General features: G+C 41.3%; 1 protein-coding gene across 1 annotated transcript in view; it reads right to left on the bottom strand.

Annotated features, from left to right (window-relative positions):
• TRHDE (thyrotropin releasing hormone degrading enzyme) overlaps window positions 1-17,829 on the bottom strand; it is a 379,983-nt gene that overhangs the window by 85,245 nt on the left and 276,909 nt on the right. The window contains exon 10 of the mRNA XM_084810483.1: window positions 7,979-8,067. Within this exon, the coding sequence (XP_084666609.1) occupies window positions 7,979-8,067 (89 nt within the window). The remainder of the gene's footprint in view (window positions 1-7,978; window positions 8,068-17,829) is intronic.

Consider the following 17,829-nt stretch of genomic DNA (forward strand, 5'->3'; position numbering starts at 1 on the left):
ACCTGAATCTTTCCTAGCTAAAAAAAAAAAATCAATAGCTTTTCCTTCAGATCAGATTTCCCTAAGCTCCACCCCACAAACAGGAACAGATTTAGAAATATCCTTAAACTTCCTTACAAACATGAAGATATGCTGTACACTAGTCTTACCCTGCCTCTAGTTCTTTTGGCTTCTATGATGTTTCAGATGTTTCAGGAACTACTTGCTGAAGTTCCGTCTGGTCAGACATAAAACAGACCCTAAAATATGTATACATTGCCTTGCTTATAAAATGTGTTTGGTATATAAAATTTAAAAGGATACTTTCTTTAGACAATAAATACAAATTTACTGAATTTACTTTTATAAGTTTTTAAATATAATGATAATTTTATGATAAAACAAAGGTATACATAATATAACTTTCAGAACATAAATGTTCTTTTATATTTCTAAAGCAGTCCTCCCCAACCTGATGCCCTCCAGATGTTTTGGACTACAATGCCCAGAATTCCTGATGATTGGCCATGCTGCCCGAGGCTTATGGGAGCTGAAGTCCAAAATACCTGGAAGGTACCAGGTTGAGAAAGGCTGTCTTAAAGCAATGAAGTGACTTTAGACCTGTAAAGAGTGCTAAAAAACAACAACTATAGCTTATGTTTCAATTTCTGGGTTTTTTCTTCTGTAAGCCGCTTTGGGAGGGCTTCTGCCCTGAAAGGCGGCCAAGAAATATCTTAAATAAAAATAAATAAATAATAATGCTTGATTATGTCTTCTGCACTTCACCGAGGAGCAATTATAGAGTGCTGTTTGGGCTATCCAATGTGCTTCCACAGGGCAGTACAAGTGCTTGCCCTAATATTTATTGGACTGTTTTTGGAGAGTACGTGCTTGCTCCTACCCACTGCTAGTCCAGCCAGGTCCCCTCCATCTGTTTGCCCAGAGCTTTTAGGGAAAAAAATATTGTGTGGAACTCTCCAATACAAAGCACAAATTCAACTTTCATATGACCTTGAGACATAAATGCATGCTTTGTTGTACAGTTGCAGATCCAAGGTGATACTTGTACGCACACCAAGTCCAACTACAGTGACACTGATGTGCTGTGCTCTCATCAATGCTGCATAAAGACCAATCCACTGTGTTGGTAAACATCTTATTATGGGGGCTACAACACGTACATTGGTTTTTGTTTGTTTGTTTGTTTGGTGTTGCTTATCCAGAAGTTGTATGCAGACTATGTGGGCAGACTTCTATGATGTTGTGCATTCTCTGAATTTCCTCAGCTGGAGTGATACTGTATTCAGCTGAAGCATCAGTGGTATGAGACATTTTTGGATTCAACCTACCTTCAGAGAAGATGTTCATGCAGTCTGTCACATCTGACCTGTCTGTGTGTTCACCTACTGAGGCACTCTACTTAACAGGGTCCCTAGCATCCAAGTTTCCATACTAGGCCATTCAGCTTGTGAGACTGTGATACATCCTGGTTTTGCACTATTTTGATTTTAGGATGTTAGAAGGGCTGCTCCCTAGAGCTGCTGCAATTGGGCACAGTAGTATCTCTGCCCAACTGCAGCAGTTCTAGGGATATCTGTTTTCTAAATTAAATTACTCCAAAGGGGCAAAATAAAAAAAGTCAAACCCGTACATTTTTACTGAAAGAACACAAAATAATTCTTCCAGTAAAAACAAACAAAAACAAGTTGAATGTTCTATGTACATGTGATCACCAAATATTGACATAACAGCCCTCACTATTATCACAGAATAAAAGTGAAGATTCAGTATTACTATTGATTTTATCTGTGGTACCTGCTGTATGTATGAGGTTTCTTTTGTTAACTGTTTCTAAATGCAGCAAATGCTTTACAAGAGGGATGGGCAGATGGTAGGTTGGGATTTTCTGATGGATCTCAGTGATTTGCATAGACTGGCCAGTGTTTCTCACTTCTAATTGTTCAAAAATAGAAACAACAAAATGTTCCCATCCCCACAATTATACTGCTGAAGTGAAGAAAGCTCAGTATAACCAGGAGTGGGGTTTTGTGTGAAGGCAGTGATCCAGTTTGAGGGGCTGCGGTGGCTTAGTGGTTAAGGCGCTGAACTGCAGACTGGAAGGTCGGCAGGTCAGCAGTTCGAGACCCGAGTGCTGCGTGACGGAGTGAGCTCCCGTCTTCAGTCCCAGCTCCTGCCAACCTAGCAGTTCGAAAGCAAGAAATTGCAAGTAGATAAATAGGTACCGCCTCGACGGGAAAGGTAACAGCGTTCCATGCACCTCGGTGTTCAATCATGCCGGCCACATGACCACGGAAGCGTCTTCGGACAGCGCTGGCTCTTCGGCTTAGAAACGGGGATGAGCACCACACCCTAGAGTCAGACACGACTGGTTGGGGACACCTTTACCTTTACCTTTTAGTGATCCAGTTCGCACGTTGTCAACAACTCACAGTTAACAAACTGTGGGTTGTTGAAAATACAGGGGAGTGAGCATGCATGCTAGCTCCCTGTCCATGCCTATTCCCACTGCAATAAACGACCCAATAATGCCCCATCCATGGGCTGTTTATTGTGATGCTCAAACCTAGGCTTTGAAACCACCATGTGCAAACAGGGTCTTGGTGAGCTCCGTTCAGTTCTGGTACTCAAAAATAAATTCCTGGGTTCGGAATTCTTTACATCGAAGTGTATATCCTTTAGTACCAGGCTCCGATAGGTGGGTCTCGGATTTCTAGTAAAAAACAAAATACATCCCACAAGCCTGAAATCTGACCACCTTAATTTTACACATATTAATTTATATGCTTTTGAAAAATTTAACTAAGTTGAAAAAAATTAATACACTTTAGCCCTTTCAGAAGAAATAAAGACGACATAATGAAACAGGTCTAACCCTTTTTAGATTAGGTGACTTCGCTTGTGAAAATTGACTAAAAAGGTAAATGTAAAGGTGTCCCCAACCAGTCGTGTCCAACTCTAGGGTGTGGTGCTCATCTCCATTTCTAAGCCGAAGAGCCAGCGCTGTCCGAAGACGCTTCCGTGGTCATGTGGCCGGCATGACTGGACACCGAGGTGCACGGAATGCTGTTGCCTTTCCCGCCGAAGCGGTACCTATTTATCTACTTGCAATTTCTTGCTTTCGAACTGCTACATTGGCAGGAGCTGGGACTGAAGACGGGAGCTCACTCCGTCATGCAGCACTCGGGTCTCGAACTGCTATCCTGCCGACCTTCCAGTCTGCAGCTCAGCGTCTTAACCACTAAGCCACCACGGCCCCATTTGAAAATTGGCTAGAAACTATCTAAACTGTTTTCATACATGATATAATGTAATATCAAAAGCTGCCTCTGTTATCATGATTTTAGTAAGTTTTAAGTAGAATCACAACTACTGTTATTGTCTTTCAGATAAGGGCATGGCTATTTTGATTTTTTTTTTTTTACAAAGGAGAGTAGGAATCTTTTCATATTATACTAGTCCAAACAAATAATTACTGTAAAGGGTGTATAGTGAATGTCCATCACAAAGTTCTATGTGGCTTACTAGAATTTGATGTCTGAGACTTTCGACTTTTGTGATTTTCTATAGCTTTCGAAGATTTCTTTCTTCATGCTTTTCTGATGTAGTTACATCACAGAAATCACATGTAATTTCTATGCTTTCAGAAAATGCATTGAAATACTATGGTGGCAACAAAATAGTCAAAGTTAAAGCTTATTTTATCTAAAAGCAATATTTATTCTATGCAGAAAAAATCTGAAGATAGAAATATATAATCATAGTGTCCAATTATAAATATATAATCTCGGTGTCCTATTGTAAATATATAATTTCGGTCTCCTATTGTACATACATAATCTTGGTGTCCAATTATAGATATATACTCTCGGTGTCCAATTATAAATATACAATCTTGGTGTCCAATTATACATATACAGTCTCAGTGTCCAATATCTCTTCATTATTCAAGTTTGCTCAAAATATGGAGGATATTTTTCAAATACTGTTTTATACTGCATTTACAAGGAAATGGCCACTTGTTTATGCAACATGTATTCTAAAATACAACAGCATGTAGCTTTATCACTTTCCAACAGGATGACACATTCCAGAAGCGTCAGGAAGTAATACTTTGAATGCTTTGTATTAAAGTGGCCATATGAACAAATGCTTACTGTTACACTGGATAATAACTGACCTACCATTTTTCGTGGTACAGAAGCTACATGCTCTAACAGGATTATGTACAAGCTCTCTCTTAGCTATGGAACTTAAAAAAAAAATCGATAATACAACACTTCCTTTCTCTCTTAAAAGTGTAACTCATTAAGTTTCATTCAGTGAACATAACATTTTTATTATGGACTTCAGTAAGTCTAACACATAGCTATTTGTGCTTGCATTCCACTGGAATCTAGCATGGACAAGCATAATTGTGCACGGGTTAGTGCCTTACATTTCACACATAATTATGTTAATGGACGAGAAATATTTTTAAAATAAATGCCTTACTTAATTAAAAATTGATTCAAATGTGTCAATTTTTGAAAAGTTACAGAGGGTTGCAGAGATTGAGTTGGAGCCAATCCCCTCCTCCCGCTGCAACCTTTTGCACCCCCTCCACCTCACTCACACAAGATGCCTCTGCCTGATTCTTGGAGAACCCCCCTTTCACTGCAGCCCCTCATGACACCATCCACACTGTCCAAGACAGTCGTCTGAGCCTCAGGAAAGGCTTCTGGGGGAGTGCCCACAACCTTCTGCTCATGCAACCTTTGTATCCAACCCATAGACACATACTCTTTGGTAATTTGATACTTGTGTAGTGCAATCCTATGCATGTTTACTCAGAAGTAAGTCCCAATACAGGGCTTACTCCCTAGCAAATGTATATTTAGCATTGCAGCATTAAACCAGAATAAAAGGACTAGATAAATGTAAATAGAATTTCGCTGTTTCAAGTTCACTTCACATTGATGGCATTTCAAAGAATGATTTCTGTTTAAAAGGAGTATGGCCTTTCAAACAGTAAACCCATAACGATGTATCACATTAAGTGGGAATTCTGATCTACAAAAAAACCTTTCAGAAGAGAAGATGCTCCTTCACAAGATCAGTATTACATTTCAACCAACCATCTAACAAAACTTACAATGGGGACTCCTTTTCTCCCATTACTTAATTAAAGAAAACCTTCAAGAATATGGGGGAGAGTTTGAGCATAATCCCCTCAAGGAAGAAGGCTTTTCAGGATTTACAATAGACTGTCACTTGCTATTTCAGTACAAAGCTGTAGCAGCGAATTTGTAGAAACTGGCCCCACCAAGATCCAGTGCAAAGAGAAGAAATCCAGCACAACCCCCTCTAGTGGGTTCCCTGGGATACCCTTAGGGGAAATGATGAGCTTGAAGATGCCATATCCTGATTTTTCCTTATCCTGGTGGCGATTCTCAAATGGGCTGGTAAGGCTGGTACAGGGAGGCTGCCTGAGTCCTGAAATCTGAAAGTCTCCATGCACCAGCCTTACACAAATTCTTGGATCAAGTCACTCTCAAGAATGAACTCTTCAAAAGCATAAAACTGTGCACATCTCAAAGTTTGTAGACTTTGAAACTAAATGAGGGACTTCAGATGCTATATCAAATGAAAGGGAAGGGAAGAATTTAAGTTTTCTCTAATCTCCTTGAACGTTTGTGCCATTTCAAAAGGAGCCCACACCTAGACAGGCTGTCACAATCTATGCCAGCATTTCCAGATTCTATCAGCAGGACTGCCACTACTTAGTAGCTAGTTTCATTAGTAGCTGTGGAGAGGGAAGATATTAAGCATTTTTGGTTATTCATGCAACACAACAGTAAGGCAAAGTAATCCCTGCAGAACGTCCTCTTGCCACATACCTGTTAAGTACAGGGCAGTTATTCTATCTTATCAGGCAGATATGAATGTGCACACCTAAATAATGCATCTGTCTTCTTGGACTAAAAATGACATTGGTGCTGTTGTTGGGATGTGAATCTGAATTTTAAATTACAGCATTATACTGGGCATGAGCTAGATATATTATTTTACAGATTTAACGTATTTATTACTGCAAATATACTTTATTCTGTCTCTGCCCTAAGTGAAATAAGTTGCATTCAGTGATTCCATATGTGGGACCAAATATAGAATTTTACCTGCTATCTTTAGGGTTTTTCTGTTATTCCCTAATTTTAGAAAAGTAATAATAACACACTTCTTTCTTTTCCTACTTTTTTTTTAAAAAAAGAATGCCTTTCTTATCATTCATTTTTCAGAAGCAGAAATAAAGTTTAGCACAACTAATTGATCAAATACTGCATCCACCTCCTGCTCCAGTGAAGAATAATATTATTCTCATCCCTTCTGCTTTGCCTGTAGACTTTCAGCCTTCAGCTACTGAAGTTCTGCTGGACTTCTCACATATTACTAGCCTGGACCAGTCAGACATTCCTGCATTCATGCACACTCACACATCCGTACCTGCCATTTGCAATACACTGACTAGTATCTGAAAGTGCTATTACTATGGGAGTTTTTTTTATTGTGTCCATACTTAAGAATCATGGTGCTGGACACTATCCAATGCCAAAATCTTTCTCCCCCACCCCATCTTGATTAGCATATAAATGAAGTGAAAGGAATTGCTCATGAATAAATACTGCTTTCAAATGAATTAGTTTTATTCACAGCTTGATAGCTTTCAATATACGTTCTTAGAAATATATGTAATAGTTGATCGGTGACTGCTGTGATCCCAGCTATTGTTGGCTTGGTGTGTTTTTTTCTTGATACCATTATTGTACTTGAACACTGAGAATGAATGTGAAGCATGTATGAATTAGACAAAGGAGGGCACAAAAAAGTCAAAGAAACAGATTGAAATCACCAGAGCAGGCACCAGTATGATATCATAATGGCTTAATAATCTGACCCAACCACTTCTGAAGCCAAAATCACCTCTTGTACCTTACACTAGAGGAGGATACAATTCATATATATCCTTCTAGGGTCCTAAGCTCTAAGATACTGCCACTTAATGGCACATTAACCAGCAAAAGGAGAAGATACATAGGCTCAGTGATTGCTTCCTTTCACGTAACTTCACTAAGGAATTTTTTATACGTTTTCTATTCTACGAAATTGATTAATTTTCCCCCTCTTCTGCCCGCTATGAAATGGATTTCTCTTTCCTTTTTTGTACCTTGTCATTTAAACAGACTGTGCCACTTCAGCTGTGATAGAAGTTTAGTAGCCAAAGTGACAAAAACAGCTATGAGAAACAGCACATACTGCTTGTTAAATGAGGTTCCTGTCTGCTTTAGAGTAATACAAAAGTATCTGAATGCAACACTATGGGCCTTAGAGTTGATTTGTTAATGTGACCATGTCAGAACAAAAAGGGGTGGTGGCAAAAGATGGCCGTGAGAATGGCACCTTCTCAAAGACTGATTTCCCATGACTTCGCTACAAGCCCTTTGTGCTATCCATAGAAAATGACTTAACGGAAGAGTCAGAATTCCTCTATTGTCTTCTTGGACTAAAAATAACATCAGTGTTGTTGGGTGGCAGGGCGGTAATCTGAATTTTAAACTACGGTGTTATACTGGGCATGAGCAAGATATATTATTTTACAGATTTAACATATTTATTACTGCAAAGATACTTTATTCTGTCTCTGCCCTCAGTGAAATAAGCTGCATTCAATGATTCATAAGAGAGGCCAAATATAAACTTTTAGCTGCTATCTTGGTATTCTTTAGGGTTTTTCTGTTATTCCTTAATTTTAGAAAAGTAATAATAACAAACTTCTTTCTTTTCCTACTTTTTAAAAAAAGAATGCCTTTACCATTCATTTTTCAGAAGCAGAAATAAAGTTTAGCATAACTAGTCAATTTCCTAAAATCAATTGTGAAGAAACAGTTCAGGAAAACACATGAATGCTTTATGAGATTCTACTGGGAGGAAAGTTTATTTTTACCTGATTTGTTAGACACCCATATAATTGCCTCTGATGAGATGTGGCTCGTATTTCCTACTGCAATTGTTAATGGAATCTGCCACAAGTAGCTGCAAGACAAAGGAGGGGGAATCTAAGAACAAAAATACTGAACTGGTTCTTCTCACTTAATAGCAATCAGGGATTACATCAAAGGAATCAAACAATTTCAGTAGCAGAGCAAAGATTTTGATTCTAACGAGTTACTTTGCCTTTAAAATGAATTTGCTATTGCAACAAATCAATGAGAAAGTCATCCATCTTTCAAAAGAGATACTCACGTCTTTTTTACATACTATCGCTACAAGACAGTTTCCAGTAAAATAAAGTTACAAAACAGAAAGGAATTATTTCTTATAGCGAGAAGAGCATAGCTAAAATTAATTTAAGAAGCGGTTCTAATGTGAGCATATGTTTTGGTTTAAGTGACAATATAGATTTCTAGTAATGCCATTTTTTAGTATCTTCTTAAGGGCTTCTGACAATAAAATTCCATCCTCGACCACTTACAGCCTTGTATAATTATTCATATATCTGTAAATCAAATGTAAAATGCTGCAGTTTCTATCCATTTTACAAATGTTAAAAACTGGAGAAATCAAGTTCCAGTATATCAGTGGTACAAATTCATATATGAATAACGGATCCTAAGCTTATACTGTAATATGTTACAGGAACTGCTTTATATTGAATACCCTTTTAAATATATGAAATGATTCCTGCAGATGAACTGCAAGCTCCATCCTCAGAAGTAAATGATAAAAAGATTCAAATACAGCTACAGCAATCATTCCCTTCGAAAGATGCAGCAAACAAAGATCTTGATGTACATTAAACTAGTAGTTGCACAAATACTGAAGCTAGTGTATTCTGGTCTAATGCTTATTTGGAGAGGCGTTCTCCAGTCAGGGCTAGCATTGTATACAATCTTTATAAATGATATTATCTAATATAGACAACTTTGTAAACATACAAAAATACTCATAGGAGTGCTGAGGGTCACTATTTCAGATTTTAGTATGTGTGTGGAAAAGGTTTCAATAGTTTTATTTTGGCGGGAGGGGGGTGGATTTTCAGCAAGATTCTAAGGCCCATTTTTTTATATATTCAAGATGAAATGGCAAAAGGCAGTGTATTTTAAGAACATTTCGGTGATTTTATGCCTCATAATAACTGTAACATAATGTCAACAAATATACACATATCTCTTTTTTTTAAGCAATTGATTTGTGTTTTTTGCATGCATAGCTAATTCACAGACCCATTCCATTGTTTATAACAGAAGTGACTCAATATGTAGCCACAGTGCATACAGCTTCTGGGTGCTTCTGAGTAATAATGGGTGCGTCTGAGGAATAATGACATCTGAAAGTAGTGAGGGTGACTTCCTCCTGCTCTCCTTAAATGGCTCCTCTGACCATCCCCCTCATTCCTTCAAAATCCACATATGCCCTGACTCGCATTTGGCCCTAAATTCTCCACCAACTCTCTCACTGCCACCAACATAATTCCTACAGGCCAATGCAAACCCAACAGGTCCCTTCCCATTTCTACTGCTGTAAAATAGGAAGTAGGAAGATCTGGGAATACATAACTCCTGATAGCAAGAAATATGCCGCACACAGGTGATACTATACAACTTTGAATTGCCTAAGTAATCTAGAGGCTGAACCACCTTTTCTGAAGCAAACACAAGATTCCCAACCCCATGTAATACACATGTTGAAATGGCATTTGCAGGGGAGAATCCATGGGTGGAAGACTATTTTAACTGGGGGTTTTGTTTTGCTTTTAACCAACTAGGCTAAAAGACCATGAATAAGCCTGTAAAACAAGCCACCAGGGTGGTGTGGGGGGCTTGTTCATTTGTAAGGATCCCCCATTCCCACTGATTCTGCACTATAAAGGACCCACACCAGTCCTGCATTGCACCAGCAAACACAGGTTTGGGAACAAATGTTTAATGAGGTAAAGTGTAGTTCTGTCCTGAGTCATGGTAATTTGATTTATTGCAGCTTTCCCCAACCTGGTGCCCTCCAGATGTTTTGGACCTCAACATCCATCAGCCCCAGCCAACATGGGCAATAGTCCAAAACATCTGGAGTGCACCAGTTTGGGGAAGCCCGATATAGGATTTTTCATATTATTAGTACAGCTAAGAGGAAACTGATTAACCCTGCTATAGGGAAATGACAATGTCATTAACCCTGCTACAGGGAAATGTTCTCAATAGGAGAAATGACAATTTCAGTCTTTGACTCTTTGTGAATGTGAGAGAAAAATATATGACCATATTATTCACATGAACCCTGCCCTCCTTACCAAATGGAAAGGATAATGACAAGTCAAGTGGGATTCACAGAAAAGAAACAATGTTATTAAATTTATTGAGAGGTCAGTGACTTTGGATTATTAGGAAGGGCTGAAAGAGCTAACTAGACGGTATATTAAAATACAAAGCTGTAAAAGACATGATCACATATTGGTATAGCTGGCTTTTTACTGTGGCTGCAATTCAGAACATGGTTATATGTTTAAACTTCATTGATTATACTGGTTTGCAGCCCATCTTTTATTGCTACTTTAAGATAAAGTGGAATGTAACAAGTTTTAAATTGCATCTAGTTACATAATAAAATACAGTTACAAATTTACATTAAAGTACATTTAATCTTTTGAAAAAGATTTTAAAATGACAGAGATTAAAATACATCTGCAATAATGTCCACACTTCAGCACACCATCTTACATCCTGACTAGAAACACTGGTTGGTGAATCTGCTAATTTTTTGACAGAAAAATTACTCCCCACACACACACACATATCTGTAAAAGTCTTTTGCTCTACCTTTTATTCTATGCAATGTATTATATTCCTATGTGATATAGGGTGCAATCCTATATGAAATTTGCTATGGGGGCTATAGGATTTGGTTGAAGCCCTGCTATGCCAGCAGAACTCAAGATATGCTGCCGGCACTACAGAAACATCAGTAAAAAAATCTCAGATACACAAACAGAATGGCTAAAATGGGGCAGAGCTGTGGATAGGATGTTGATGGCACAAGGGAAAAGCACATTTATATAGTATTCTATACTTCTCCAGACCACAGCAACATCCCTAATAACAGCAGAACTTTACACCAGCCCCAAACCTGGCAAAAGGATTTTCCATCCCACTGACTACAAGTTTTTGTTTCGTTTGTTTGTTTAAAATAGCCACCTCCACATCAACAACCAACTCATTCATGTTGCCATAACAGAGCATAAGAAATGGTATAATGCCACACTGAACCACAGCACACTGCCATCAGTATTTAACTCCACCCAGGGAGACCTCAACTCAGATGACCAGGGTATACAGCATTGGGCTACAGCTCTCTGGTCCTATTTCATGCATGTTTGATGCTCCCAAGGCTAAGCTTTGTTGAACTAAATCTCTGTAGAAAGGGCACTTTGAACACAAACAGCCTGGCCTCAGAACACAGATAGGAACTCGAGCACATTGCTTAATTATTTATTATATTTTTATACCACCCAATAGCTGAAGCTCTCTGGGCAGTTCACAACCGCCTATTGCTCCCTAGAACGCTTATAGTTGCTCTGCCTCAGGATTCCAGACACAACTAACCAACAGCAACCCTCACTCCACTCCTACAACTGGGGCTGCCAGGGCAGAACAGCCCACACAAGTATGCAAGGGAAGAGGCAGTGCTTGCGGTAAAGTAGAGCTACTATAACTATCTTCTGCCATCACTCCTTGCTATATGTAAGAACATAAGAACAGTCATGCTGGATCAGACCATGCTGTCTAGTCCAGCATTCTGTTCACACAGAGGCCAACCAGCTGTCGACCAGGAACCCACAAGGAGGACAGGAATGCAAGAGCACCCTCCTGCCCATGTTCCCCAGCAACTGGTGTACATAAGCTTACTGCCTCTGGTATTGGAGGTAGTCCATAGCCATCAGAACTAGTAGCCATTGATAGCCTTCTCCTCCAGGTATTTATCTAACCCTCTTTTAAAGCCATCGAAGTTGGTGGCCATCACTACATCTTGAGGTAGCATGTGAATATTGTCACTTGCTTGACTGTATTACTGTAATAGTCTTGGACCACAACAGCAGCATCTCCCACACACAGAGGAGGCATTCTTCCTCACACACAATTCAGCTCCCTGTGGGGAAAGTCTAAGATCTACACTTCAACTATTGCCAGCCACCTATGAGTACTGCTGTCTTTCAGAAGTGCAGCCTGGATGCAGGGAGCCACTGCACACAGAGTGTTTCGCTACAATCTCCAACCTGTATATACAGTCTCTATTGGTAAGGAAAACAAAGAAAACCAGCCACGAGAAATTGCTGTATTTATTATCTGACCAGTTATACCACATTCTACAGCCTTGTGAGGCGCAGAGTGGTAGGCGGCAGTATTGCAACCAAAACTCTCCCCACGACCTGAGTTCGATCCCAGCGGAAGCTAGGTCCCAGGTAGCCAGCTCAGGTCGACTCAGCCTTCCATCCTTCCGAGGTCGGTAAAATGAGTACCCAGCTTGCTGGGGGAAAGGTAGTCACGACTGGGGAAGGCAATGGGAAACCACCCCACTATAGTCTGCCATGAAAAAGCCAGCGAAAGCGGCGTCCCTCTAGGAGTCAGCAATGACTCGGTGCTTGCACTGGAGGAACCTTTCCCTTTCCTATACCACATTCAGAACAGCAAAGCTTATTGCCTTGAAAATGCATCCAAAAGTAACTGGAACAAAGACTTGCTCTATATTATATACATATTGTTTATGAGCTGGGAACCTTGCCCTCTGTACTGTACTGTCTAGGTGTAATCAGACAGTTTTTGCTGTAATGTCTTTATTTAATTGTTTTAATTCTAATTTAGTTTGCTATATGGAATTTGACAGACAGTTGTTTCCTTTTGGAATTCCTTTTGGAATTGAATAATGGCTGATTGCTAATAGAGTAAACTATCTTTCTTTTTCAGCAATAACCAAGGGTAGATGTATACTTGCACTCACTGTCATCCCCACCCATGCGGGGTGGGGGGAGAGGCTGAGGGATGACCACTTGGAGAGCACACAGGTGGCACCATCCCTCTTCTTTCAAACGCCTTCTTTGCCTGCAGATCCAGGGCCTGTGCGCTCCAGTTGCTGACAATTGATAGTTACTCTGTCTGTGTCTCCCTCTGCTCTTCTCAGTACAGGATCCATCCCACACCCTGTTCCATGAAGGCTATGAGGGAGGACCACCCCGCGTTCAGCAGTAGTGAACAAAATGCTCCCAGCTGTTCCTTTGTGGGGTTGTTAACTGACTTGCTCTAGGAAGGTTCCTGAACTCTTAGTGGCTCTATGACAGACATTTATGAAATACATCAGGGGTGGGTAATACATGGGCCACATGTACCACCCCCCCCCCCGCCGGTCCTTCTGGATAGCCCCCACTCATCACTGAAGCTTCTGCCAAATTTGATGTGGTGGTGGTGGTAATAATAATAATCAGCAGTTTCCCACCTAAATGTGGTGGTGGCAAAAAGCGTCTATTTAACTTTAGAACAAAGCTAAATAGGCCTTTTTGGCCGCTGCTGCACCACTAAATTTCAGTGGCAAACTGGCAGGGGGACAGCCTTGGTGGGTTCAAGGGATGGTGTGAAATTGGCCCCCGGACATTACCCAACCCAGAAACAGGTGAAGGTGTTTCTAATGTGGAACTGCTGCCATAAGGAACACTGCACCTGCTACTCTGCTGTCCATAGGGCAACTGTCCAGCTTGGGTGACTGGGTGGCAGCCCCACACATGTGCCCGGATGCTCTACAATAAGGGCTTTGACTGTGCTGCAGGTGTCGTTTACTGCTAGGGAGGGGTAGGGAGGGATTCCTTCCCCCCACACAGTATGATCGGGCTCAGCTGGCCACAGGAGTGGACTCTGTGAGAGCTGGACAGGGTGCGTGATGGGATCAGGCCAGTAGCTTCTCTACTGTCTGTTCACTATGGTTTCCCAGACCGTAAGGAAGCGCGCCGCTCAGGCTGCAAAAGTGGCATGGCTGCTGCTGCCAGCATATACAACTGGGTGGGGGTGGGGGGAGACAGAGTGATAGAGGGGGCAGAGATAAGGGGGCAATGAGTTCTTCTGCGATGCTACCCAGTAGGTCAGACACCCCTAGAGGGGGTGATTGGACATGTGGGTTGCCAGGTGGTTTGGTTGGCCTAAAGGACTGGTTGGCCCATGCCATATCTATATCCCTCGTGCTCCTGGTGTCTATGACTGGGTCTTAGGGCTGTGGGAAAATAAATGCTCCATGATGTGTATGAACATCATTCTTGTGCACCATTAGAGAAGGCCACTCTGGAGCTTACAGTGTGGGTTTGAGTTCTGAGAGCTCCCTCTCTTTTGCCCACGGCATGGTTTTATTTTCCTCCAGGCATGCAAAAGCCAAGAGGTGGCATTTCCCCCTTTGTGGGGCTCAAATTCCTGCTTCCCAATACCACAGATGCTGCTGGTGGTGTTTTCAGTGTGTGTCTGTGGCTTTCCTTTTTGCATGCCCTGATGCCCCCCCCCCTACACACACACCTGTTTTTCCTCCCTGGGTGTGTCTTGTCCCAGAAGACCTGTGTGTGTGTTTTGCAGGTATCCTGTCCAGGGACCTGTGTAGCTGCTCTACTGTGTGGGCTCTCCTTCAGGATTCCAATATCTTCCTATAGAGATGCCTGGGGTGGCTGTACCATGATCTCTGGGGCTAATGGACTGGGGTTCAGCGCTGTGGTACTGAGATGTATTTATTATTTTACTCACTTTTGGCATTCTCTGGTGGCATGTTTTCTCCCTTCCCCCTTGATTCAACTCCCTCTGCTCAGCATAATTATAATAAAGGATTGCTCTGATAATGCATTTGTTGTGAGGTAAAGGCATAAGTTGATGCAAAGCATTATTAAAAGTAGAATAATTAAGTTTACAGAAGAACAAGCTTTGTTGAGGTCAAATCAGCAAATCAAATCTGCAAAAGAGAGTCCTGCTTTATTTTTCTGAATTCTTTGTCAACAGTCAATCAGACAGGGGTTACTTGGTAGACATTATATAACTGGATTCCCAAAGTGCTTTGGACAAAGTCTTTTACCAAAGGCTCTTGAGTACATTCAGCAGGAATGGGATAAGAGGACAGTTTTTCTCATGGGCTGGTAATTGCTTAAAGCAGGAAGTGGGTGGTAGGAGGGAAGTATGCAGTGGGGCCTCTCAACAATTTGTAGTTGACTTAGAGTCAAGAGTGAGCACTGAGACAGAAAGGCTTTTGGATGCTGCTGCTAAATTACTGAAGTTGTCAAAAACCCCAACAACCCTGTAAAGAGTTCCCAGAGGATCCAAACTAGGTGAACAGGCAACAAGTGGCAAATCAGGTTTCAATATAAGCAAGTACAAAGTGATGCATGTTAGGGAAAAAAATCCTAGTGTGACATACACTTATACACTGATAGGATCTCAAGTGGAAGTGACTTCATTGGGACAGAGATCTCAGGGTCACAATGAATAGCTAACTGAAAGCATTGTTCAACCAATATTGACTGTGGATTAAATGATAGCACAGTAAATGTGGGATAAATTGATAGTTATACCAACAGCTACTATAAATTATTAAAGAAATATTATAACTTCACGAGGGTTGAATTCTTGAAAACAGAAGAGTGCAGCAAACAAAACAGAAAGAAGTATCAGCAATTTCCAAACAATCATTGTATGACAGTATAACACATGCAGTTCTCTTAATGGTTCCTGTTTCCTTCACCTACATTTTGATGATTAATTAAGCTTTGCCAGTAATGGAAGCTTATTACAGTAATGGTTTTTGAAGTTTCTGTAAAAAAAGAAGTCTAGAACAATGCAAAACTGTCATTTTGCAAGAATACTGTTACTATAATTGATCAGCATTTTTGCATTAAACCATAAACACTATGGCCCTAATCCAGCTACAGATGCAGATATCCCTGTATGTGCATAGCTAATCTATGTAAAAGAGGCACAGAGGGAGCAATCCTATGGCCGCTAGACAGCAGCTAGACAGCCATAGGATATGCTGTTTTCCAGGAACCAACCTTGGAGCCTGTGCTCCGAGGTTGGTTCCCGGAAAACCAACCTCCCCCCATGTCCGTGCTGCCTTGGAGGCAGCACAGAGAAGCCCCATCCTCCATGCTCACAAGAGGAGTGTGGAGCAGCTGAAAAGGAGCGGGGCTGGGGATGTTCCAGGGCGGGGAGAGCGGACCTGCCTGTATGACTGTATTGCCCTGGCCATGGGCTTCGACCTCTTAGGTTAGAGGTGCCAAGATAGTGATAAATCAGATTCAGGTTTACTGATAAAGGAGTACTTTATTGAGTAACTTAAAGCACACAGGCATACCCAATGGTTGGATCAGACAGCTTCTCTGAACTCGGAGCCATGGGTACAATGGGTTTTATATAACACACGTTAGCAATAGGGATGGACGAAAGTCACTTACCTGATCCCGAAGCTTGCTTCACGGTGATAGGCTACGTAAATCTTTACGTAGCCTATCATTTTTTTTTTTTTTTTTTTACACTTGGAAATGGCGGTGGCAGCAGCCGGTCAGAAGACCGGCTGCCGCCGTGAGCCGCTGCCGTGAGCCGCCGCCATGAGGGACATTCGCCAAAGGTAAGTCCCATGCCATTTTTGGCTGTCTAGCTGTGGGGGGGGGGGGCGGACTGTTTCTCCACCAATTTCGGGGGGCCAAATGCATTGGCATTCGGCCTCCTGGAGATTCGTGGAGAAATTCTCCGACATCCCTAGTTAGCAATAAGGCACCATAACAGCCCCCTAATGTTCATTCCCAGCATAGACTAGCAGGGCTTAGTTCTCAGCACAGCCACCTACAGCTCCGCATAAACAAACTTTGCTTCTCAGGCACATCTTGATAAGGCCTTCTGGCTCGTTAGCGTGGAATGTATCGGCCTTTGACTCATCTTCACATGCTCAGAGGCTTACTAGCAAGGGAATTGCACCAAAAATGAACTTAAGCAAGTATTATGGATCTCTAGGCCCCTCTAACACTACAGGTGACTTGATTATGCTCCTGGGGCCAATACAATGACACATCCTATGTGTTGTACAGCAGCCTCTTCTCCCGCTACCCCCCCCCCCACAGCTAGACAGCCAAAAATGGCAGTCTAGCAGAAGAAGCAGGGCAGGAGAGGCACGGAGGAAACGATCCCCCCCCCTCGTGCTTCTCCTGCCTGGCTTTGGATAGGCGGTCGCCTCCGAGTTCGGAGGCTGCCACCTATCTCAATAGGATTGCGCCCTTAGTCAGTTATATAGGGCTCAGATTACCATTGCAATGTGGATGGATATGGGCATCTGTAACTCTCTTGTTTGCATGCCTGAAGCTCTCCTGCTAAGTTGAAATTGATTTTCCCTTTCAGATTGTTACTCTCTGCAATCTGCCCCAAATATTTCTTTGCTTTTCACTGAAGCTGCTCTAGTTTTCACTCTCCCCAACTTCTTTTCTACTTCAGAGCCATTTTCTTCCACATTTTCTGCTTACTACAGCACAGCGAAACAAATTACTGACCCCTTATTTATTATAAGCACTTCAATAAGTAAGGGTACTCAATAGCAATGGCATAAAATTCTAGTATATGCTGAAAAAGAGGATTATAATTAATACAATCTCCTTGTTTAAATCAATAATAGGTGCATCCTCATGAAGGAAAACTAAATTGGGGTCTTGGGTCTGTTTTAAATGTTAAACGTCAAGGCAAGCAATAGCAAATTAGAGAAATAGACAAAGTAAGCTCTGAGGCAGTGTTTGCTTATTTATTATTTTTC

The sequence above is a fragment of the Heloderma suspectum genome, chromosome 7 (genome assembly GCF_057233095.1).
Source record: "Heloderma suspectum isolate Gila_16-S chromosome 7, 16-S_ref, whole genome shotgun sequence".
NCBI classification, from domain to species: Eukaryota; Metazoa; Chordata; class Lepidosauria; order Squamata; family Helodermatidae; genus Heloderma; species Heloderma suspectum.